The 24,958-nt window shown below is 38.4% G+C and overlaps 1 protein-coding gene across 1 annotated transcript in view; it reads right to left on the bottom strand.

The window, feature by feature from the left end:
- Nucleotides 1–24,958, bottom strand: part of IMPG2 (interphotoreceptor matrix proteoglycan 2) — a 95,783-nt gene that overhangs the window by 61,564 nt on the left and 9,261 nt on the right. Inside the window, exons 3-4 of the mRNA XM_077994124.1 lie at nt 17,352–17,518; nt 4,562–4,593 (exon numbers count right to left, since the gene is read on the bottom strand). Coding sequence (XP_077850250.1) covers nt 4,562–4,593; nt 17,352–17,518 — 199 coding nt within the window. The remainder of the gene's footprint in view (nt 1–4,561; nt 4,594–17,351; nt 17,519–24,958) is intronic.

Raw genomic sequence — 24,958 nt, 5'->3', positions numbered from 1 at the left:
CTCCTAGTAGTTGTGAATGAGGTGCACTGTGATCAGGTATTTAGTAGTTGATACATTATGCAAGAAATACATCTCTTAGCAGGAAAACAGCACAGATATACATTTTTCTCTTTGAATGATGAAATCCAGTAAGGTCTGAAGTTAGGTTTTCAGGAATATTGTGTTACTGTCAGGGTATAGTAACACAGAATCTGTTGAAACAAAATGTACTTAGCATGTAACCATGACTAATTAACATGGAAACATAGCCTTTGCAAAATTTACAGTGTGGCCATCTTGACCATACCCAAAGCTAAATCAATCAAAAAAGTCTCATGCTCATGGATTGGAAGAATCAATGTCATTAAAATGGCCATACTGCCCAAAGCAATTTACAGATTCAATACTATTCCTATCAAACTAGCAATGTCATTTTTCACAGAATTAGAAAAAAACTACTTTTAAAATTCATGTGGAATCAAAAAAGAGCCTGAATAGCCTAAGTAATCCTAAGCAAAAAGAACAAAGCCAGAGGCATCACACTATCCAACTTCCAACTAAACTATAAGGCTACAGTAACCAAAACAGCATGGTACTGGCACAAAAACAGACACATAGACCAATGGAACAGGATAGAAAACTCAGAAATAAAGCTGCACATCTACAACCATCTGATCTTCAACAAGGCTGACAAAAATGAACGATGGAGAAAGGACTCCCCATTCAATAAATCCTGCTGGGCTAACTGGCTAGCCATATGTAGAAGAAAAAAACTAGAACCCTACCTTTTATCATATACCAAAATTAACTAAAAATTGATTAAATAATTAAATGTAAGGCCTCAAATTAAAAAAACTCTAGAAGAAAACTTAGAAAATATCCTTTTCAACATTGGTCTTGGCAAAGAATTTATGACCAATCCCCCAAAAGCAATTGCAACAAAAACAAAAATTGACAAGTGGGACTTCATTAAACTAAAGCGCTTTTGCACAGCAAAAGAAACTATCAACATACTAAACAGATAACCTACAGAATGGGAGAAAATATTCACAAACTAGGCATCTGATGAAAGTCTAATATCCAGAATCTATAGGGAATTTAAACAATTCAAAAAGCAAAAAACAAATAACCCCATTAAAAAGTAGGCAAAGGACATGAACAGACACTTCTCAAAAGAAGACATATGAGGTCAATATATGAAAAAATACTCAGCATCAGTAATACTCAGGGAAATGCAAATCAAAACTACAATGAAATGCCATCTCACACGAGTCAGAATGGCTACTAAAAAATCAGAAAATAACAGATGTTGATGAAGTTGCAGAGAAAAAGAAATGCTTATATACTATTAGTAGGAATGTAAATTAGTTCAGCCACTGTGAAAAGCAGTTTGGAGATTTCTCAAAGAACTTAAAACACAGCTACCATTCAAACCAGCAATCCCATATCATTATATCAAAAAGATACATGCACTCGCATGTTCATCACTAGCTATTCATAATAGCAAAAACATGGAATCAATCGAGGTGGCCATCAATGGTGGATTGGATAAAGGAAATATGGTACATATATGCCATGGAATACTATGCAACCAGGAAAAAGAATGAACTCATGTCCTTTGCAGCAACTTGGATGGAATTGGAGGCCATAATCCTAAGTGAATTAATGTAGGAACAGAAAGCCAAATACTGCATGTTCTCACTTATAAGGGAGAGGTAAACACTGAGCATATACGGATATAAACATGGGAATAATAGACACTGTGGACTACTAGAGGGCAGGTGGGTGTGGGTTGAAAAACTACATATTGGGTACTCTGCTTACTACCTGGGTCCAATATACCCATGTAACAATCCTACACATGTATCCTTTATATCTAAAATAAAAGCTAAATTTTTAAAAAATTATCCTTGGAATTGACTTCTCTTCCCTCTCTGTATGTATGGGTGTGTGTGCACATATGTACACTAGGAACACAAGCATGTTTTGATATTGGTCTGATTGGTTAAACAAAGTCAACCAAAGCAATACAAACTGTACATATTAAGATTACACTACATACACATTTGGTGCTAGTTAATGTAGAGCTTACAACAAATCCTAAAACAGTGCATTTCCTCAAGATTGTTACCTATTAGAGTTACAAAAATGAGTAAGATCCATTTTTATTCATTCATTAGGATCCGGCAGAAACCTGCTAAAAGCTACATGGTAGATTTTTCAAGAAGAGTCAGGCTTTAGGTATTTTGTGCAGTTACTGATTTGTATGCATTACTGATTTTATTCATATTTTGGATTCCTGTAAGAGTATTACTAACTTAGGTTTTTGGTTGTTGTTGTTGTAATAATTAAGTGAGGTAACATATTTTACACAGTAAAAGGCAGTATTAATAGAGGTTAAAAATCAGATGCTTAAGAATCAAATAAGCTGGATTACCTTGAGTTATTTAAACTCTAATACTGTTTCTTCGTCTATCAAATAAAGATAGTAAAAGTACATAATTCAGAGGCTTAAACTCAGAGGATTAAATAAATTAATATATGTTAAGTATCTAGTATACTGTAAGCAATCAATAAATGTTAAAATGCTATTACATGTTTAATAATGTTAGTCAGGCAACAAATATGGAAACACAATGGCTCAAGACTACTCTGAAAAACTGTGGCTAAACCATAGAGTTTGAGAAGGAAACTGAGACAGATGAGGCTGGGCACAGGCCTAACTGTGAAGAGCCTTGCGGGTCATGTTAATTTTGATCTTAAAAGCAATGAGGAACTATTAAATTGTCTTACAGAGGAGAGGCACGTGATCAAATTTATTCTTTTGAAGATTTCTGGCCGGGGTGGAGAGGAGGGCTCAGAGGGAAGTAGAGAGAACTCTTGGCAAGCCTCTGTACCAGGAAATAAGTGTTGATTATACGAATTAGTGTAGGGACTGTGGGGTCAGAGAGAAATGGATGGAATCAAGAGATAATTAGAAAATAGGAGAAGAGAAGGGAGAAAGCAAGAGAAAAGAATATGGGCAACTAGATGGATGATAATGCCATTCATTCACTGATAAGAGGAACCTAGAAAGAAACAGATTTATGAGGAAATGATTGATATAGCTTCAGGCACAATGAACTTAAGAGATCTTAGAGAAGTTAATTGAGCCAATAGACTGTGAAAGTTGGATGAAGCGACCTCTAAGGTTCCTTCTAGTTCTATCATTACAACCGTAGATTTACTGATCCACTGTCTGTTGCAGTGGCAATCACAAGGAATCTCTGAGCTCTGCCTCTCTGTGGTGAAGAAACCACACACAGACAGGCATAGTGGCTCACGCCTGCAGTCAATCCCAACACTTTGGGAGGCTGAGGCGGGCCAATTGCTTGAGCCCAGGAGATCAAAACCAGCCTGGGCAACATAGCAAAACCCTGTCTCTACAAAAAATACAAAAAAATTGGCTGGGCATGATGGTTTGTGCCTGTAGTCCCAATGACTTGGGCAGCAGAAGTGGAGGATCACTTAAGCCTGGGAGCTCGAGGCTGCAGTGAGCTGTGATCATGCCACTGCACTCCAGCCTGGGTGACAGATCAAGACCCTGTCTCCAAATAAATAAATATAAAAATTAAAACAGAATAAACCACACCCAAGAGACCACATGACCCCATATTTAAGTAAATATTCAATCATCCCACACCCTGGTATAGACTCAGTGCCACTGGCTGTATGAATAATACCACACAGAGTCCCACTTCTTTCCTATTTACTTGTGTTTGACTTGAAACCTGGATACACCCCACTACCACCCACATATATATTCCATTTATGGTTTTGCCCTGACTCTGATGCCCAGGTTGGATCTCTGGACACTGACTCACCTACTTGTTTTTTCAATCTGTCCTTCCCTCTCATTTGAGGCAAAATTCTGGACTGTGACCTGGATTGCATGCTCTAGTGGTGCTTTCCTATATAACCACCCACATGCTATTACAATTTAGATACTCTGATGATGAATAGAATTGGAAAGCTTTAGCCCCTATAGGCTCAAAATCCCTTACCTTCTGTGATCTTTTTTGTACTGATACTTCCCAGAAGCCAAAAATTACCTTAGCCCCAAGCCCATGGTGAACAGAGTCAAGAATCAAAATACTGATAGATTCATCAAGGTTATGCTATTCCTAAGTTTCAAGAACATAATCATCAATAGCCAATAAATTGATCCATAGCACCACCCATCATTTAATAAACTATCCTCCACTGTGTTGTACCATTTCAGAACAATTTCATCATTAGTCTTTAAACCTCGACAATAATAGGTCATTCCATATAAGCCATAAATCTGTTTTCTTATCTAAGAGAGGAGCAAGTTTGCCTCATAAAAAGGTCAGACAGCAAATGCGCACAGTGGCTGTGGTGGCGGTCTGGAAATAAAGGTGGCTTGGGAATGAGGAAAAATATTTGGGACTTATCCACAGGCCTGGTCATTGCAAACTGGCAAGAAAATAGAAAGTCACCATTAAATTTGGGGTGAGTCTTGAATTAGGTTATGACACACCTGTGTTGCCAAATGTGAATTTTGGGAAAAAGAGACACTCACCTGCTTACAGTTTCCTTTGCATAAGTCAGTTTCTAAGGAAAACAAAGACATAAAAATGACTGAGTTAACAACAGTTATTAAGGAGTAAATAAAACTTATTTCATAGAGACCACTACTGCCCTAACATGGTAGAATCCATGTTACTATTCTCTATGGTTAGACAAGTGATTAAAACAAGTACTAATGATACCAAGTTTGTTTTGCGACTATTGCAACACCCTGACATTCAGTCTACTTACATGCACAAAAAGTTCCTATGCTCTTTCTTAATGGGCACAAATAACAGACTTGATCTGCCAATCATTTTGTAAAGGTATCAAAGTTATAGATTTGCAGAGTTTTACATAAACCTGCCATGGACTTAGAATCAAAGAATTTTTTATCTGATGTATTTATAGTAATTCTCATCCTAGAACAATGTGAACATGTGGATAAAATAATTGATAAATTTGTTTCTACAGAATTCAGACAAAAAAGACATATCATACCAATAATTGGATTATTCTCCAGGGGCATTCTAAAGCAAATTGCCTGCAAGTTTCCCCTAAATTAGGATTGTTATTTTGAGATCAATATGATAGAAGGAATAGTGACTTGGAATCAGGAGACCTAGTTTCAAGTTCCAGTTTCCCCTCCTTAGCTATATAGGAAAATCCCAAAATATCTCTGGTGCCGGGCCTCAATTTCCTCATGGGTAAAACAGAGAGACTATTACTCTAAGTACGTCTCATTGCATTTAGAAATGACTCACTGCTCTTCTTGCTCTACAGATTCTCCCAGAATAATCTCAGCCACTCTCATGGTTTCAATTATAGGCATACCTCTGATATATTACAGGTTTGGTTCCAGATCACATAAAACTCAATGAAGCAAATATCCCAGTAAAGCAAGTCACATAATTTTTGGTTCCTAGTGCATATAAAAGTTATGTTTACATTATACTGTAGTCTATTAAAAGTGCAATAACATCACATCTAAAAAAGGTATATACCTTAATTTTAAAATACTTCATTGCTAAAAAATGCTAACAATACTCTGAGCCTTCAGCAAGTCATCATCTTTCTGCATCTGGAGGGTCTTGCCTCCCAGTTGATGGCTGCTGACTAATCAGAATGATGGCTGCTGACTAATCAGAATGATGGCTGCTGACTAATCAGAATGATGGCTGCTGATGATTGAGGGAACGGTGGCAGCTTCATAAAAATAAGACAACAACGAATTTGGCCCCATTAATTGAATTTTTCTTTCACAAAAGATTTCCCTGTAATATATAATGCTATTGATAACATTTTATCTAAAACTTCTCTTAAAATTGGAGTCAATCCTCTCAAATCCTGTCACTTCTTTATCAACTGAGTTTATGTAATATTCTAAATCCTTTACTGTCATTTCGATAGTGTTCCCAGCATCTTTACCAGAAGTAGATTCCATTTGACGAAACAACTTTCTTTGTTCATTCATAAGAAGAAATTTCTTATTCATTCAAGTATTATTATGAGATTGTAGTAATTTAGTCTCATCTTCAGGCTGTACTTCTAAGTCTAGTTCTCTTGCTATTTCTACCACATCTGTGGTTACTTCCTCTAATGAAGTCTTGAGCCCCTCCAAGTCATCCATGAGAGTTGGAATCAACGTCTTCCAAACCCTTATTCATGTTGGTATTTTGACCTCACCTACTGAGTCATGAATGTTGTGAGTGCCATCTAGATGGTAAATCCTTTCCAGAAGATTTTCAGTTCACTTTGCCTAAATCCATCAAAGAAATCACTATCTATGGCAGCTGCATGAAAAGTATTTCTAAAATCACAACACTTAAAAGTTGAAATTACTCCTTACTCCATGGGCTGCAGAATAAATATTGTATTGGCAGGCACAAAAACAACATTAATCTCCTTGTACATCCCCATCAGAGCTCTTGGGTGGCTACATGCATTGCCCATGAGCAGTAATACTTGAAAAAAAAAAATTCTGAGCAGTAGGTGTCAAAGATGGGCTTAAAAGATTCAGTAAACCATACTGTAAACAGATGTGGTGCCATCAGACTTTTTTGTTCCATTTATAGAGCATAAGTGGAGTAGATTTAGCATATTTCTTAAGGGCCCTAGGATTTTTGGCATGGTAAATAAGCATTGCCTTCCAACTTAAGTCACTAACTGCATTATCCTATAACAAGAAATTCAGCCTGTCCTTTATTGAAGCCAAGTATTGACGTCTCTCTCACTATCAAAGTTCTAGGTGGCATCTTTGTCCAGTAGAAAGCTGCTTCATCTACATTAAAAATCTTTCATTCCATGTAGCCACCTTCATAAATTATCTTAGCTAGATCTTCTAGACAACTTGCTACAGCTTCTGCATCAGTACTTGCTTATGTTATGAAGATAGCTTCTTTTCTTAACTACATAAACCAACCTCTGCTATCTTCCAACTATTCTTCTGAAGCTTCCTTGCCTCTCTCAGCCTTCACAGAATTGAAAAGAGTGAGGCCTTGCTCTGGATCTGGCTTTGGTAAAGGGAATGTTATGGTTGCTCTGATCTTCCACTCTGACCACTAACACCTTCTCCATATCAGCAAGAAGGCTGTTTTGCTTACTTATCACTCATTTGCTCACTGGAATAGCACTTTTAATTTATTTTTATTAATTTATTTATTTATTTACTTTTACTTTAAGTTCCAGGATACAAGTGTAGAATGTGTAGGTTTGTTACATAGGTATTATACATGTGCCATGGTGGTTTGCTGCACCTATCAGCCCATCATCTAGTTTTTAAGCCCCACATGCATTAGCTATTTGTCCTGATGCTCTCCCTTCCCTTGACCCCCACCCCCCAACTAGCCCTGGTTTATGTTGTTCCCCTTCCTTTGTCCATGTGTTCTTACTATTCAACTCCCACTTATTAATGAGAACATGTGGTGTTTTGTTTTCTGTTCCTGGGTTAGTTTGCTGAGAATGATGGCTTCCAGCTTCATCCATGTCCCTGCAAAGGATATGATCTCATTCCTTTTTATGGCTGCATAGTATTCCATGGTATATATGTACCACATTTTCTTCATTCAGTCTATCATTGATGGGCATTTGGGTAGGTTCCATGTCTTTGTTATTGTAAATAGTGCTGCAATAAACATACATGTGCATGTGTCTTTATAGTAGAGTGATTTATATTCCTTTGGGTGTATACCCAAAAATGGGATTGCTGGGTCAAATGGTATTTCTGGTTCTAGATCCTTAAGGAATCACCACATTGTGTTCCACAATAGTTGAACTAATTTTCATTCCCACCAGCAGTGTAAAAGCATTCCTATTTCTCAACAGCCTCGCCAGAATCTATTGTTTCTTGACTTCTTAATAATCGCCATTCTGACCGGTGTGAGATGGTATGTCATTTTGGTTCTGATTTGCTTTTCTCAAACGACCAGTGATGATGAGCTTTTTTTCATATGTTTGTTGGCTGTATAAATGTCTTCTTTTCAGAAATGCTGTTACATCCTATACCCACTTTTTGATGGGGGTTTTTTCTTGTAAACTTAAGTTCCTTGTAGATTCTAGATATTAGACCTTTGTCAGATGGGTAGATTGCAAAATTTTCTCACATTCTGTAGGTTGCCTCTTCACTCTGATGAGAGTTTCTTTTGCTGTGCAGGAGTTTTTTAGTTTAATTAGATCCCATTTGTCAATTTTGACTTTTGTTGTTACTGCTTTTGGCATTTTCGTCAGGAAATCTTTGCCCATGCCTACGTCCTGAATGGTATTGCCTAGGTTTTCTTCTAGGGTTTTTATGGTTTTGGGTTTTACATTTAAGTTTTTAATCTATCTTGAGTTAATTTTTGTATAAGGTGTAAGGAAGTGGTCCAGTTTCAGTTTTCTGCATGTGGCTAACCAGTTTTCCTAGCACCATTTATTAAACAGGGAATTCTTTCCCCAGCTTGTTTTTGTCAGGTTTGTCAAAGATGAGATGGTTGTAGATATGTGGTGTTATTTTTGAGGTCTCAGTTCTGTTCCATTGGTCTATATGTCTGTTTCGGCACCAGTACCATGCTGTTTTGGTTACTGTAGCCTTGCAGTCTAGTTTGAAGTCAGGTAGCATGATGCCTCCAGCTTTGCTGTTTTTGCTTAGGATTGTCTTAGCTATACAGGCCCTTTTTAGTAGTTTTTTCTAATTCTGTGAAGAATGTCAATGGTAGTTTGATGGGAATAGCATTGAGTCTATAAATTACTTTGGGCAATATGGCCATTTTCACAATATTGTATCTTCCTATTCATAAAGATGGAATGTTTTTTCATTTGTTTGTGTCCTCTCTTATTTCCTCGAGCAGTGAGTGGTTTGTAGTTCTCCCTGAAGAGGTTCTTTGCATACCTTGTTAGCTGTATTCCTAGATATTTTATTCTTTTTGTAGCAATTGTCAATGGGAGTTCATTCATGATTTGGCTCTCTGCTTGTCTATAATTGGTGTATAGGAATGCGTGTGTATTTTGCACATTGATTTTGTATCCTGAGACTTTGCTGAAGTTGCTTATCAGCTTAAGGAGTTTTGGGGCTGAGACATTGGGGTTTTCTAGATATAGAACCATGTTGTCTGCAATCAGAGTCAATTTGACTTCCTCTCTTCCTGCTTGAATACATTTCTTTCTCTTGCCTGATTGCCTTGGCCAGAAATTCCAATATTATGTTGAATAGGAGTAGTGAGAGAGGGCATGCTTGTCTTGTGCCGGTTTTCAAAGGGAATGCTTCCAGCTTTTGCCCATTCGGTATGATATTGGGTGTGGGTTTTTGTCATAAATAGCTCTTATTATTTTGAGATATGTTCCATCAATACCTAGTTTGTTGAGAGTTTTTAACATGAAAGGCTGTTGAATTTTGCCAAAGGCCTTTTCTGCATCTATTGAGATGACTGTGGTTCTGTTTATGTGATGGATTACGTTTATTGATTTGCATATGTTGGACGAGCCTTGCATCCCAGGGATGAAGCCAACTTGATTGTGCTATATAAGCTTTTTGATGTACTGCTGGATTGGGTTTGCCAGTATTTTATTGAGGATTTTTGCATCAATGTTCATCAGGCATATTGGCCTGAAGTTTTCTTTTTTTGTTGTGCGCCTGCCAGGTTTTGGTATCAGGATGATGCTGGCCTCATAAAATGGGTTAGGGAGGAGTCCTTCCTTTTCAATTATTTGCAATAGTTTCAGAAGGAATAGTACCAGCTCCTCTTCGTATCTCTGGTAGAATTCAGCTGTGAATCCATCTGGTCCCAGGTTTTTTTGTTTGTTTGTTTTGTTTTGTTTTGTTTTGTTTTGTTTTTGATTGGTAGACTATTAATTACTGCATCAATTTCAGAACTTGTTATTGGTCTATTCAGCGATTCTGAATCTATTCAGGACTTCTTCCTGATTTAGTCTGGGGAGGGTTTATGTGCCCAGGAATTCATCCATGTCTTCGAGATTTTCTAGTTTATTTGCATAGAGGAGTTTATAGTATTCTCTGATGGCAGTTTTTAATTCTGTGGGATCAATGGTGATATCCCCTTTATCATTATTTATTGTGTCTATTTGAGTCTTCTCTCTTTTCTTCTTTATTAGGATAGCTAGCAGTCAATCTATTTTGTTAATTTTTTCAGAAAACCAGCTCCTGGATTCATTGATTTTTTTTTTTTTTTTTTTTTTTTTTGAGGATTTGTCATGTCTCTGTCTCCTTCAATTCTGCTCTGATCTTAGTTGTTTCTTGTCTTCTGCTAGCTTTTGATTAGTTTCCACTTGCCTCTCTGGCTGTTTAATTGTGATGTTAGCATGTCAATTTTAGATCCTTCCTGCTTTCTCTTGTGGGCATTTAGTGCTATAAATTTCCCTTTTAACACTGCTTCTGGTACATTGTGTCTTTGTTCTCATTGGTTTCAAATAACTTCTTGATTTCTGCCTTAATTTCATTATTTACCCAGGAGTCATTCAGGAGCAGGTTGTTTAATTTACCCAGGAGTCATTCAGGAGCAGGTTGTTTAATTTCCATGTAATTGTGTGGTTTTGAGTGAGTTTCCTAATCCTGAGTTCTAACAGGATTGCACTGTGGGGTCTGTGAGACTGTTATGATTTCAGTTCTTTTACATTTGTTGAGGAGTGTTTTACTTACAGTTATGTGGTCAATTTTAGAGTAAGTGCCATGTGGCGCTTAGAAGAATGTGTATTCTGTTGATTTGGCGTGGAGAGTTCTGTAGATGACTGTTAGGTCCACTTGATCCCAAGCTGAATTCAAGTCCTGAATATCCTTGTTAATTTTCTGTCTTGTTGATCTGTCTAATATGACAGCAGAGTGTTAAAGTCTCCCATTATTACTGTGTGGGAATCTAAGTCTCTTTGTGGGCATCTAAGAACTTGTTTTATGAATCTGGGTGCTCCTGTATTGGGTGCATATATATTCAGGATAGTTAGCTCTTCTTTTTGAATTGGTCCTTTTACTGTTATGTAATGCCCTTCTTTGTCTTTTTTTACCTTTGTTGGCTTAAAGTCTGTTTTGTCAGAGACTAGGATTGCAACCCCTGCTTTTTTTTCTTTTCTTTCCATTTGCTTGGTAAATTTTCCATCACTTTATTTTGAGCCTATGCGTGTCTTTGCATGTCAGGTGGGTCTCCTGTATACAGGACACCAGTGAGTCTTGACTCTTTATCCAATTTGCCAGTCTGTGTCTTTTAATTAGGGCATTTATTCCATTTACATTTAAGGTTAATACTGTTATGTGTGAATTTGATTATGTCATCATGATGCTAGTTGGTTATTTTTATACACTAGTTGATGCAGTTTCTTCACAGTGTCTTCAGTCTTTGTATTTTGGTGTGTTTCTGCAGTGACTGGTGCCAGTTTTTCCTTTCCATATTCAGTGCTTCCTTCAGGAGCTCTTGCAAGGCAGGCCTGATGGTGATGAAATCTCTCAGCATTTGCTTGTCTGGAAAGGATTTTATTTCTCCTTCACTTATGAAGCTTAGTTTGACTGAACATGAAATTCTGGGTTGAAAATTCTTTTATTTAAGAATGTTGAATAGGCCGGGCGTGGTGGCTCAAGCCTGTAATCCCAGCACTTTGGGAGGCCAAGACGGGCGGATCACGAGGTCAGGAGATCGAGACCATCCTGGCTAACACGGTGAAACCCCATCTGTACTAAAAAATACAAAAAACTAGCCGGGCGTGGTGGCGGCGCCTGTAGTCCCAGCTACTCGGGGGGCTGAGGCAGGAGAATGCCGTAAACCCAGGAGGCGGAGCTTGCAGTGAGCTGAGATCTGGCCACTGCACTCCAGCCTGGGCAGCAGAGCAAGACTCCGTCTCAAAAAACAAAAAACAAAAAACAAAAACAAAAGAACGTTGAATATTGGCTCCCACTCTCTTCTGGCTTGTAGGGTTTCTGCTGAGAGGTCCACTGTTAGTCTGACGTGCTTGCCCTCTGTTGGCAACCCTGCCTTTCTCTCTGGCTGCCTCTAACATTTTTTTCTTCATTTCAACCTTAGAGAATCTGATGATTATGTGTCTTGGGGTTGATCTTCTCATGCAGTATCATAGAGTGTTCTCTGTATTTCCTGAATTTGCATGTTGACCTGTCTTACTAGGTTGGGGAAGTTCTCCTGGATAATATCCTGAAGTATGTTTTGCAATTTGGTCCTTTCTCCCTGTCTTTTTCAGGTACTCCACTCATCATAGGTTCAGTCTTTTTACATAGTCCCATATTTCTCAGAGGTTCTGTTTGTTCCTTTTCATTCTTTTTTTCTAATCTTGTCTGCATGCCTTATTTCAGCAAAACGGTCTTCAAACTCTAATATCCTTTCTTTCATTTGGTCGATTTGGCTATGATACTTGCGTATTTTTCATGAAGTTCTCATGCTATGTTTTTGAGCTCCATCAGGTCATTTACATACCTCTCTCAACTTGTTATTCGAGTTAGCAGCTCCTGTAACATTCTATCAAGGTTCTTAGCTTGTTTGTATTGGGTTAGAACATGCTCCTTTAGCTCCGCAGTGTTTGTGATTACCCACCTTCTGAAGCCTACTTCTGTCAATTCATCCGTCTTATCCTCCATCCAGTTCTGCATCCTTGCTGGAGAGGCACTGCAATCATTTGGAGGAAAAGCAGCACTCTGGCCTTTTGGGTTTTCAACCTTTTTTTGTTGATTCTTTGTCATCTTCATAAGTTTGTCTAGTATTAATCCTTGAGGCTGCTGACCCTTGGATTCGGTTTTTGTAGGGAATTTTTTGTTGTTGATGCTGCTGTTGTTTGTTTGTTTGTTTTTCTTGCAATGGTCAGGTCCCTCTTCTGCAGGGCTGCTGCCGTTTGCAAGGGGTTCACTTCAGCCCCTCTTCATCTGATTCATTCCCATGCCTGGAGATGTCACTCGAGGAGACTGGAGAACAGCAAAGATGGGTGCCTGCTCCTTCCTCTGTGATATCTGACCTCAAGGGGCACCAACCTGATGCCAGTAGAAATGCCCCTGTATAGGGTGTCTGACAACCCCTATACAGGAGACACTGTGAAGAAACTGCGTTAGAGGGTCTCACCCAGTTGGGTAGCATAGGGAACAGGACCCACTTAACGAAGCACTTTGACTGTCCCTTGGTGGAGGGAGTGTGCTTCACTGTGGGGAAACTCACTCATCTGGGATACCCAGATTCCTCAGAACTACCAGGAGGGAAGGCTAAAGTCTGACAGTCCACGGAGACTGTGGCCACCCCTCCCCCTAGAGGCTCAGGCCCAGAGAGATTAGAGTCTGTCCCTAAGCCCCTGGATGGAGTTGTTGGAGTTCCTGCAGGGAGGCCCCGCCCAGTGAGGAGGGACTTGTCAAGGTCCGGCCTGAAGAGGCGCTCTGTCTGCAGTCTGCCACAGCCAGTGTGGTGGGCTGTGGGGGATACTTCTTGGCACAAAGCAGTCCAGCCTCCCTGTCTCCAGCAGAGGAAAGACATGGCCTGGAGCTATAGAGATGGCTGCCCCCCTTCCCCCGCCTGGGAGCTTAGTGTGTTAGGCAGCTATGGGTCCCATTGTTGGCCATAGCCCCTCCTGCAACGAGCTCAAAGGGCTTAGACAGCAGGCAGCCGCAGCTGTGGTGCTGGTTGCCCCTCCTGATGGGAGCTCCGCAGGCTTAAGCAGATTCTAGCTTAGTGGCTGTTGAAAATCTGCTGGGTTCTGTGGTTGGGACCCTAGGCCCCGGTGGTGTGGGCTCACAGGTGAGATCTTCTGATCCGTGAGTTGCACAGTTCCATGGAAAAAGCACGTTTTCCCAGGCTGGGTAGCAGGCTCATTCACTGCCTCCCTTGGCTGGGGCCCGCAGCACCACACTGCTCTTCCTCCCTCTCTGTGTGTCACGCCAGCTGCCTAGTCAGTTCTGATGACAGAACCTGGATACCTCGGCTGCCAGTGCAGGACTCACATGCTGTTATGGTTCTTTTAGATGGGAGCCACAGATTGCTGCTGCTTCTGGTTGGCCATCTTGGCCCCGACCCCCACTTTTAATTTCTTTCAAGAACTTTTCCTTTGCATTCACAACTTAGCTAACTGTTTGGTGCAAGAGACCTAGCTTAAGGCCTATCTCAGCTTTTGACATACTTTCCTCACTATGCTTAATCATTTCTAGCTTTTGATTTAAAGTGAGAGACATGCTATTCTTTTCACTTGAACACTTAGAAGCCATTGTCGGGTTATTAACTGGCCTGATCTCAATATTGCTGTATCTCGGGGAACAGGGAGGCCTGAGGAGACGGAGAGAGACCTCAGGGGTAGTCAGTCAGTGGGCAGAGTAGCTGAAACACAAACAACATTTATCGATTAAACTTGTTGTCTTACATGGATATTGTTCATGGCACTCCAGAACCATTACAATAGTAATTGTAATTGTAATAATCAAAGATAACTGATCACAGATTACATAAGAGATAAAGAAAATAATTTTTTAAAGTTTCAAATAATTTGAGAATTACCAAAATGTGAGACAGAGACACAAACTGAGCATAGGCTGTTGGAAAAATGTCACCAACAGACTTGCTTGACACAGAGTTGTCATAAACCTTTGATCTGTAAAAAACTGTAGTATCTGTGAAGCACAATAAAGGGCAGCACAATAAAACGAGGTGTGCCTGCGCTAAGTCCAAAATGGTGATTCCTATAGCAACACTGACATCCCAAACCCCTATCCTTGGCTTCATACCTAAATATCAAGCGATTCACATTTCACACAGGTGGTTCAAATGAACACATCCAAAGTGAACTCATTCTCCCTGCCACATCTACAAAGCTGCTTCTTTGCCCCAGTTATTGGTTTAGTTACCCAAGCTAGAAACTGGAAGGCTTCCCGGGCCGTTCCTTCACCCTGTCTCAACCCATCAGAGTCCTGCTAATTTTGTTCCTGTTTACATCTCTCAAATTCCCTTTGTCTATCTCACGGTCTGGTTGGTATCCTTATCCTCCTTGGCCTGGAGTACTCAAGCAACACCCTACCTTGTCTCTCTGCTCCAGTTTTATCTCCTATAATCCATCCTATGCGATGTAGAAACCATAACGACCTTTTTCAAATTCAAAACTGCCAAATCAGTTCCTGCAACTTACCTACCTACAACCCTTCAATGGTTTCCTAAGATCTACAGAGTTAAATCCAAGCTAGTTCAGTTAATCCATTTTTTCAGTCTGATCTCCTGTCATTCCTAGTCTACTTTTTGGTATATTGGTCCAGGTCATTCTCTACAAACACTTGGCTCATGCTGTCCTTTCTGCTAGAATATTTATCCCCAACTCTTCCTCATTTAACTAACTTGTACTTATCATTTACAACTCTATCCAGGCAACACATCATTCCCTTCATCTGCTTTTTCTATTGAATAATTATTGGAAGAATATTTTCTATGCCTTCAAATCTAAATTTACTAAAAGTTCCACTTGTAAGAGATACATTCCAAAGTAACATCAGAAGATTGTGTTCTTCTGGTAATACTAACCCATCATATATATTTGCTACACTAATGGCTGATCCTATATTGTGGACATCATTAAGATAGGCAACACAATTAAAAATATAAGTATGTATATGTGTGTGTATGTCTATATAGTTTCCCTTAAATAGCTATCCCATGTTAGCCACTGCAATTTGTAAAATTGGTAATGATTGAGAAAGGAGGCCCAATGGTGTGAAGGAAAGAAAACCAATTTTGGAAAAGAGAACTGGATTTGGATTTAAGCTCCATCATATCTGGTTTGATGTTATAGAATAAAGAATTTAATAATTCTATGTCCTTATCTGTAAAATGGGGATATTACCACCTCCTTGTAAGGTTGCCGTTATAACATCTAATAACTTATTAATGAGTTTGATACATGACGTGGTACATGGTAGATACTGAAAAAATAGTAGCTTTTAACATAGTTATTAATGCTGAGCAGTTAAAAATGTGACAAGCAAAAAAACACATGCAATACCTTTGATTAAAATGTGAGGTGCCATGATTAAAAGTCGCGTTCATTTTAAAACACACAAAACCCTGCACAGGTTCAAAACATTTGTACCCCTGCAAAATTTGTCTTTAGTCCACCCATGTTTATCAAACCATCCTTCTCTCCCCAACATCCCCCATTTAATAAGATCATTCTTCTCTTGGACTAAATGTTAAGAGTATAATATAATTCTTATACTATAAATAAAATTTTAAAATAGAATAGGATAATATGTTTTATTACCTTTACAATATACTAATCTGATTTGATTATACACAAAATAGCTCAGTGTTATTGAGTAAGTAATTATTTCCTCAGTCTCTGTAAAGTATATAATACTTAGAACCAGTACTTAAAATAATCTTTATAAAGTTTACAAATTGTACCAAGTAAAAAAATACAATATAGTTATTGCTTGTATACTCATTTAAACAAGTATCTATTGCAGCTTTACTACCTTACGGGAAAGCAAAAATGAACAATGACATAATCCTTGCCTTGTGCCTTACAGTCTAGCAGAGGAATTAGTCACATATACAACTAATCATCATAAAATATAAAAAGTACAGTATTAAAAATGAATAAAGAATTCTGGGAGCTCAAAGAATTATGGTAGCTAAATCTTCTAGGCTGAGGGTTGGTTCCTTGCAAGGGAAGTTACATATGAGGACATAGAGGAATTGAATAGATGGACAGGGAGATATACGGAATAACAAACAGCATGAACAATTTGCCACATATGTCTGGACAGTTTCACTGTCTTGTCATGAATACATATGTGCTACATGAAAAGGGAAAAGTGGCAGGTAATTCATCTTTCTGCATGTTTACTTATCCTTTGCTAAGAGTAAAACACTGTTTAAAACAAGAAAAACAAGTGAGCACACTCATTATTAGAATCATACCTATGCCTCGCTAACATTTATTCAAATGAACTATGTCCTCTGTCTTAATTAGAGTTATTGCTATTCACTCTGAGTTGATAACATGTAAAACTTTGGCGAAAACATTTGACTGTCACAGATTTATATTCTTAACCTAAATCTTTGCTGAATATTATTTCCAAATATTTACATCTATAAACAAGGCTGAGGCTCTTGTCTGAGTTAATAATGTCTTCTTTTTCTTTTTGTAGACAGAATAACATGAAAATATTAATAAGGTATATTACAGAGACCAGAGCTAGGAATAAAAGACTAGGCCACACGCTAGGGCTGCTTACTCAGATAGCCCAGTTCAACAAAAGAGTAATACAGGCATTTGCCACTTGTTTTTGCTTCCTTTAGGCTTTAGCTGTGTATATCCTCCTACAATAGCCCAGGAATTCATTCCTCTGTTGTGACACTTACCTTCATGATTAAGCTTCTATGTTCCACAGATTCACTAAAATTTGTGCCCATTTCAAATATACTTGTGACTCCATCCTCACACAAATTCATCCAGTAATGATATTCCTCACGCCCAGGAAGTCGATCCCAAAAAGTCCTGAAGGCTTCCCAGACAGCTTCCTGACACACTAGAAAATAGAGAGGTGTATCTTACAAAAAGCTAACATGCTCTGGGGTTCTTACAATGATCATAGACGGATTCATACAGATTCCTTGAGACACTCAAGTGTCCTTTCTGGAGGGACCTAGGAATGATTCTCATTCAAAGTGTATGTCCAGTTTAAACTTTTCATTTCTGAAGAGAATTTATATTTCCCATTCCTTTCTCTTACAAAGGGAATTGATTCATCTCTTCATGAGCTGGAGTGTCTCCCCCATCTCTTAAAAAAATCCATATTTATACTTTACAAAAGTGGAGCTGATATTGAGTATACTGTATTTAATCCAATTGTTTTCCTAATGGACACAGTGATTTTCAGTTTCCTTAATGTTCGCAGATGTTCTCCTAAAGTCTTCACTTGATCTTAGCCAAAAGGCTGAGAAGCGATATCCTAAAGTCCTAACTTCAAAAACCAGCTTCTTTGCTTTTCAGGATCACTGGGGAAGGAGACACTGACATATATAAATGGCCTGGAGCTTTTTGGCTAAATGCAGTGACATAACCGCATTGCATCTACTTGCTCAAAATGTCATCACGTTTCTGATTTAAAAAAAAAAAACAGGAGTATTCAAACTTTTCCTCAAAGCTTACAGGAAGCAGAAAGTACTACATGAAATCGAGTAGAAGATATCCACCTGAAATTATCACTCTCAAACTACTATATTTCATATCTGAGAACAGAAAATAATCGTCTTTTTTATACATAAAAACTTGTGTCCACACAAAAACCTGCACACAAGTATTTATAAAGTCGCTTTATTCATAATTGCCAAAACTTGGGGGTGACGAAGATGTCTTTCAATAGATGAAAGGATGAACAAACTGTGATGTATCTAAAATATTACTCAATGATAAACAGAAGTGAACTTTCAAGCTGTAAAAGACATGGAGAAAACTTTAATGCACATTGCTAAGTAGAGGAAGCCAATCTGAAATGACTGCATACTGGTGATTCCAATACCATTCTGGAAAAGGCAAAACTATGGAGACAGTACAAAGATCAGTGGTTTCCAGGGGCTGGGGGAGACAGGGATGAACAGCAGATTTTTAGGGCAGTGAAAGTACTCCATATGATACTATAATGGAGGATACACGTCATTATACATTTGTCAAAATCCATAGAATGTAAAACACAAAGAGTGAACCCTAATGTTAACTATGAACTTCAGTTAATAATAATGTGTCAGTGTTGGCACATAAATTGTAACACATGTGCCACAATAATACAAAATATTAATAAAAGGGAAAAGTGGTGGGGGAGTTGAGGGAATATATGTAACTCTCTAAACACGCTGCTCAATTTTTCTGTAAACCTAAAACTGCTCTAAGAAATATAGCCTATTAATTTAAGAACTATATATATATACACACAAACATACATACATACACATGAACTTTAAAATGATATTCAGGAGAAATATATTGCTGTATTAAAATAAAAACTAATCAATTTATTTGCTAAGTTATTCCAAAGCATCAAATCTGAAAGGCTGCTAAATAGTATCTCTGTGCATTTTGCATAGTACTGAATGTACTGCTGTTTTGTAACCATTTCAGAGGTGCAGGACTCTGTAGGTAACAGATCAGGATGGAAGGGAAGAGGAAGAGAGTGATAAGAGAGAAAGTTAGATTTAACAGAGATTTTTTTTAAAAAACTATTTTTCATAGCAAGAAGATTGAATACACATCAGGCAGTATAGTGAGGTGGAGCCTCTGGATTCATATAGTCGGAAGATCTAAATTCCTGCTCTAGCTTTCTAGTACACTAGTTTGATAATCATGGGTAACTTACCTAACTATTCAAAGCTTCAATTGACTCATCTCTCTTTTTTAACAGGATAAATAATTACTACCTTATTATCTTATCTGTGAAAGTATTTTACAAATTGCAAAGTGCAACATGAATATCATATGTTAGTATCAGGTTCAATTCTGATTGTCCAATAGTTATTTGGTGGAAGAAGATAGTCCAAGCCAAAAAAATTCTTAAGCTTTAACAGATTATGAAATGTATAAGTATTGAAAGTTTCCCTGTCAATTGAGTTTTAGGGCTAAACTGAACCTTTTATTACAAACTTAATTTGCCTTTTATTGAACTAACTGTATCCTTATTATTGTTATTCAGAACTTTTGACCATACGGCAGACAGAAGAGTCCAGCAGGCACTGACTGAGGCAGAGCTGAACTGTTTGTAGATCATTGTTTTTCATTTCTTCTTCTTAAAACTTCGAAATGAACATTAAAGTAAATTCCAAAAGACAACACAAAGGTGAAAAGTCTGGGTCAGTAAAAACTAACAAAAAGTGAATGTCTATAATGTGTGGTTATGAAATGAAGTGATTCAGAGAAAGTATTTTAAAAGTTTGAAAAAACAACTATCTACCCATAGGGAAAGAAAAAATAAATCTCAATGCCTTCTTCATACTATACACAAAAAATGATTTGAAATATTAGGGTTAATACTATGAAGTTTCTGAAATAAAACATAGAAGAGTATCTACATCACTTGAGGATAAACAAAGGTTTTATAGACTACACAGAAAGCAACAATTGTGAAAGAAAAATATAATAAACTAGAATTCATCAAAACTAAAGTGTCTGATTATCAAAAGACACTGTTAATAAAAATGAGTAGGCAAACCACATATCTAGCAGAAATTTTCAAAATACATTTATCTGACAAAGAATTGGGATTTAGGATACTGAAATAATTCCTACAACTCCCTAACAAAAAAAACAAACAACCTAATTTTTACAGTAGGTAAAAGGCTGGAATATATAATTCACAAAGAAAGAGATACAAATAGCCAATGAGTATGTGAAAAACTGTTCACCATCATTCATTTTTCAGAGAAATTCAAATTAAAGTATACACACACAAACCAGAATGACTGAAATTTTTACATGGAAAACACCAAAATTTGGCAAAAATGCAGAGCAACCAAAAGCCTCATTTTGGTAGGAATGTATAATAGTACAACCACTTTGAAAATAAATGTTGTTTCTTATATAACAAAATATACACCAATCCTATTGTATTAGTTCATTCTCACGCTGCTATGAAGAAATGCTCAAGAATGGGTAATTTATAACGGAAAGAGATTTAATTGACTCATAGTTCCACATAGGTGGGGAGGCCTCAGGAAACTTACAATCATGGTGGAAGGGAAGCAAACACATCCTTCTTCACATGGCAACAGGAGAAAGAAGTGTTGAGTGAAGTGGGGGAAAGCCCCTTATAAAGCTATCAGATCTTGTGAGAACTTGCTCACTATCATGAAAACAGCATGGGGGAACCACTCCCATAATCTAATCATCTCCCACAAGGTCCTACCTCCAACAAATAAGGATTACAATTTGGATTAAAATTCAAGATGAGATTTTGGGTGGGGATACAGGCAAACTGTATCATTCTGCCCTGGCCCCTCCCAAATGTCATGTCCTCACATTTCAAAACACAACCATGCCTTTCCAACGTCTCCCAAAGTCTTAACTCATTCCAGCATTAACTGAAAAGTCCAAGTTCAAAGTCTCATCTGAGACAAGGCAAGTCCCTTCCACCTATAAGGCTGTAAAATCAAAAGCAAGTTAGTTACTTCCTAGATACAATGGGGGTACACACTTTGGTAAATACACCATTGCAAATGGGAGAAATTGGCCAAAATTAAGTGAAATCTTAAAGCTCCAATATGATCTCTTTTGACTCCATGTCTCACATCCACGTCACACTGATGTAAGAGATGGGCTCCCACAGTCTTGGGAAGCTCCACCCCTGTGGGTTTGCAGGGTACAGCCCCCCTCCTAGCTGCCTTCACAGGGTGGCATTGAGTGTCTATGGCTTTTCCAGGTACCTGGTGCAAGCTGTTGGTTGATCTACCATTCTGGGGTCTGGAGGACAGTGACCCTCTTCTCACAGCTCCACTAGTCAGTGCCCCAATGGGGACTGTGTGGCAGCCCCGAGCCCACATTTCCCTTCCACACTGCCCTAGCAGATGTTCCCCACAAGGGCTCCATCCCTGCAAAATCTTCTGCCTGGACATCCAGACATTTCCCTACATACTCTGAAATTTAGGTGAAGGTTCTCATACCTCAATTCTTGACTTCTGTGCACCTTCAGGCCCAACACCACATGTAAGCCGCCAAGGCCTGGGGCTTGCACCCTCTGAAGCAACAGCTTGAGCATTATGTTGGCCCCTTTTAGCCATGACTGGCGTGAAGGGCACCAACTCCAGAAACTGCATAAAGCAGCAGGCCTCTGGGCCTGTTATGAGAGGGGCTGCTGTGAAGACCTCTGACATGCCCTGAAGACATTTTACCCATTGTCTTGGTGATTAACATTTGGTTTATCACTACTTATGCAAATTTCTGCAATCAGCTTGAATTTCTTCTCAGAAAATGGGTTTTCTTTTCTATCGCATTGTCAGGTTGCAAATTTTCTGAACTTTTATGCTGTGCTTCCCTTTTAAACATAACTTTCAATTCCAAACCATATCCTTGTGAATATATAAATCTGAACGCTTTTAACAGCACCCAAGTCACCTCTTGAATGCTTTGCAGCTTAGAAATTTCTTCCACTAGATACCCTAAATCATCTCTCTCAAGTTCAAAATTCCACAGATCTCTAGGGCAGGGACAAAATTCCACCAGTCTCTTTGCTAAGACATAGTGAGTCACCTTTATTCCAGTTCCCACAAGATTCTCATCTCCATCTGAGACCTTCTTTCAGCCTAGACTTCATTGTCCATATCACTGTCAGCATTTTGGTCAAAACCATTCAACAAGTATCTAGGAAGTTCCGAACTTTCCCACATCTTCCTATCTTCTTCGGGGCCCTCCAAACTGTTCCTACCTCTGCCTGTTACCCAGTTCCAAAGTTGCTTCCACATTTTGGGGTATCTTTACAGCAATGCCCTACTACTTGGTAGCAATTTGCTATATTAGTTCATTCTCATGCTGCTATGGAGAAATATCAAAGACTGAAGAATTTATAAAGGAAAGAGATTTAAATTATTCACAGTGCTTCATGGCTGGGGAGGCCTCAGGAAACTTACAATCATGGTGGAAGGGGGAGCAAACACATCCTTCTTCACATGGCATCAGGAAAGAGAAGTGCTGAGTGAAACAGGGGAAAGCCCCTTATTAAGGCAAAGATCTCATGAGAACTCACTCGCTATCATGAGAACAGCATGGGGGAGCCACCCTCATCATCTAATGTCCCCCCATGAGGTCCCACCCCCAACACATAGGGATTACAACTCAAGATGTGATTTTGGGTGGGGACACAGCCAAACTATATCACCTATGACCCAGCAATTTCCTCCTAGGTACTCCTTTTTCTTTTGGAGACAGAGTCTTGCTCTGTTGCCCAGGCTGGAGTGCAGTGGTGTGATCTTGGCTCACTGCAAGCTCTGCCTCCCAGGTTCACACCATTCTCCTGCTTCAGTCTCCCAAGTAGCTGAGACCACAGGCGCCCGCCACCACGCCCAGCTAATTTTTTGTATTTTTGGTAGAGACGGGGTTTCACCATGTTAGCCAGGATGGTCTCAATCTCCTGACCTTGTGATCTACCTGCTTTGGCCTCCCAAAGTACTGGGATTACAGGCGTGAGCCACCATGCCTGGCCCCTCATAGGTATTCCTTTAAGACATCTGTAAGCTTATATTCACAGAAAGACTTATGTTCAATGCCAGAGCATCTTTATTCATAATAACTTAAAAATGAAAACAACCCAAGTATCCATCAATAGAAAAATAAATAAACAAATGGCCATGTAATGGAATCAAAAGGAAATTACTAATTCATGCAACAACATGGATGAATCTCAAAGGGCTGAGTGAAAGAAGCATTACACAAAAGAGCACATACTATTCGATTTATATAAAGTCCTAGGAAGGTGAAAATAATCTGCGAGTTAAAAAATGGTTCAAAGAGTGGTCACATACTAGAATGGGAATTATCTGGGAAGGAGTATAAGAGAACTTTCTGGGGTGATAATATCCTAAAACAAGAGAGGTTGGGGTTAATGTGTATTAGTCAAAAGTCACCAAGTGGTACGTATGAGATTATTGCGTTTTACTCTGTAAATTTCACCTTTAAGAAAGTAAACAAATATTGAGTTCTAGTTAATGATACTCATACTGAAATATCTAGAGGGAATTGTATTGATGTCTTCAACTTATGAAATATATCTAAAAAATTAGATGGTTAAGCCAGGCATGTTAGCTCACACCTGTAATCCGAGCACTTTGGGAGGCCAAAGTAGGCAGATCACTTGAGCCCAGGAGTTCAAGATCAGCCTGGGCAACGATATCTTGTCTCTACAAAAATTACAAAAAAATTAGCTGGGCATGGTGGCATGTGCCTATAGTTCCAGCTACTCAGGAGGCTGAGGTGGGAAGATCATCTGAACCCAGGGAGATCGAGTATGCAGTGAGGTGTAATCACACCACTGCACTTCAGCCTGGGTGACAAAGTGAGACCCTGTCTCAAAAAAAAAAAAAAAAAAAAAAAGTGGTTAGAGAGATAGACACAAATAAAGCAAATATAAAAAAATGTTAACTGCAGAACTAAGCCTTGAGAATATGAATGTTTATGACATAATTCTTTCACTTTTCTGTTTAAAATGTTTTCATAAAATCTTAGAAAAATATTATTGTGTGCCGAAGAAATGTAGTTGGAAGGAATATGGGAGAGCATCCAGAAGTGATATAAATCACCAGGTTTCATAGCAGACCTCCCCTTGACCTCACTCCTAGTTTCACAGAATAGCATAAGCTGTCTCCTATAAATTATGCTTTGGGCAATGTTTCCCCACCTCCTATAAAAAGCTCTCTCAGTAGTTCAATGCTTTGTCTAAAAAACTCCATAGAAATTCATTCTTCTAAGTTAAATTTAACCCTTTTATACCTTGTAGTCTATTAAAATTCAATTACCAAAGTCCCATTTCCAGCATGAAGAGTGAGGAGCTATATAGATCCATTCCCCCAGAGAAACAGGCAAAAATCATTTCGAAAACAATCATTTAAAAGCTCTGGAAACGGTCCTAGGGGCATATGACAAATGAAGAAACATTTGCTCAGGAAAATCTACTACAACTAGGTAAAAAAAAAAAAAAAAAAAAAAAGTGAAAATCAGTGGTTCTAACCAGGGCAATTAGGCAAAAAAAGGAAATAAAAGGCAGCCAAATTGGAAAAGAAGTAAAACTACATCTGTCTGCAGATGACATGAGCTTGTATCTAGGAAAGCCTAACCTAAGGAATACACTTTAAAACTATTCGAACAAATGAACAAGTTCAGCAGGGTTGCAGGATACAAAACTGATATACAAGAATGAGTTGTATGCCTATATGATAACAATGAACAAACCAAAAATGAACATAAGAAAACAAGTGCATATGCAAAAGCATCA

This window comes from Macaca mulatta, chromosome 2 (genome assembly GCF_049350105.2).
Source record: "Macaca mulatta isolate MMU2019108-1 chromosome 2, T2T-MMU8v2.0, whole genome shotgun sequence".
Taxonomy (NCBI): domain Eukaryota; kingdom Metazoa; phylum Chordata; class Mammalia; order Primates; family Cercopithecidae; genus Macaca; species Macaca mulatta.
Note: the sequence above shows the minus strand (reverse complement) of the source record. Positions and strands in the feature narration are given on the sequence as shown.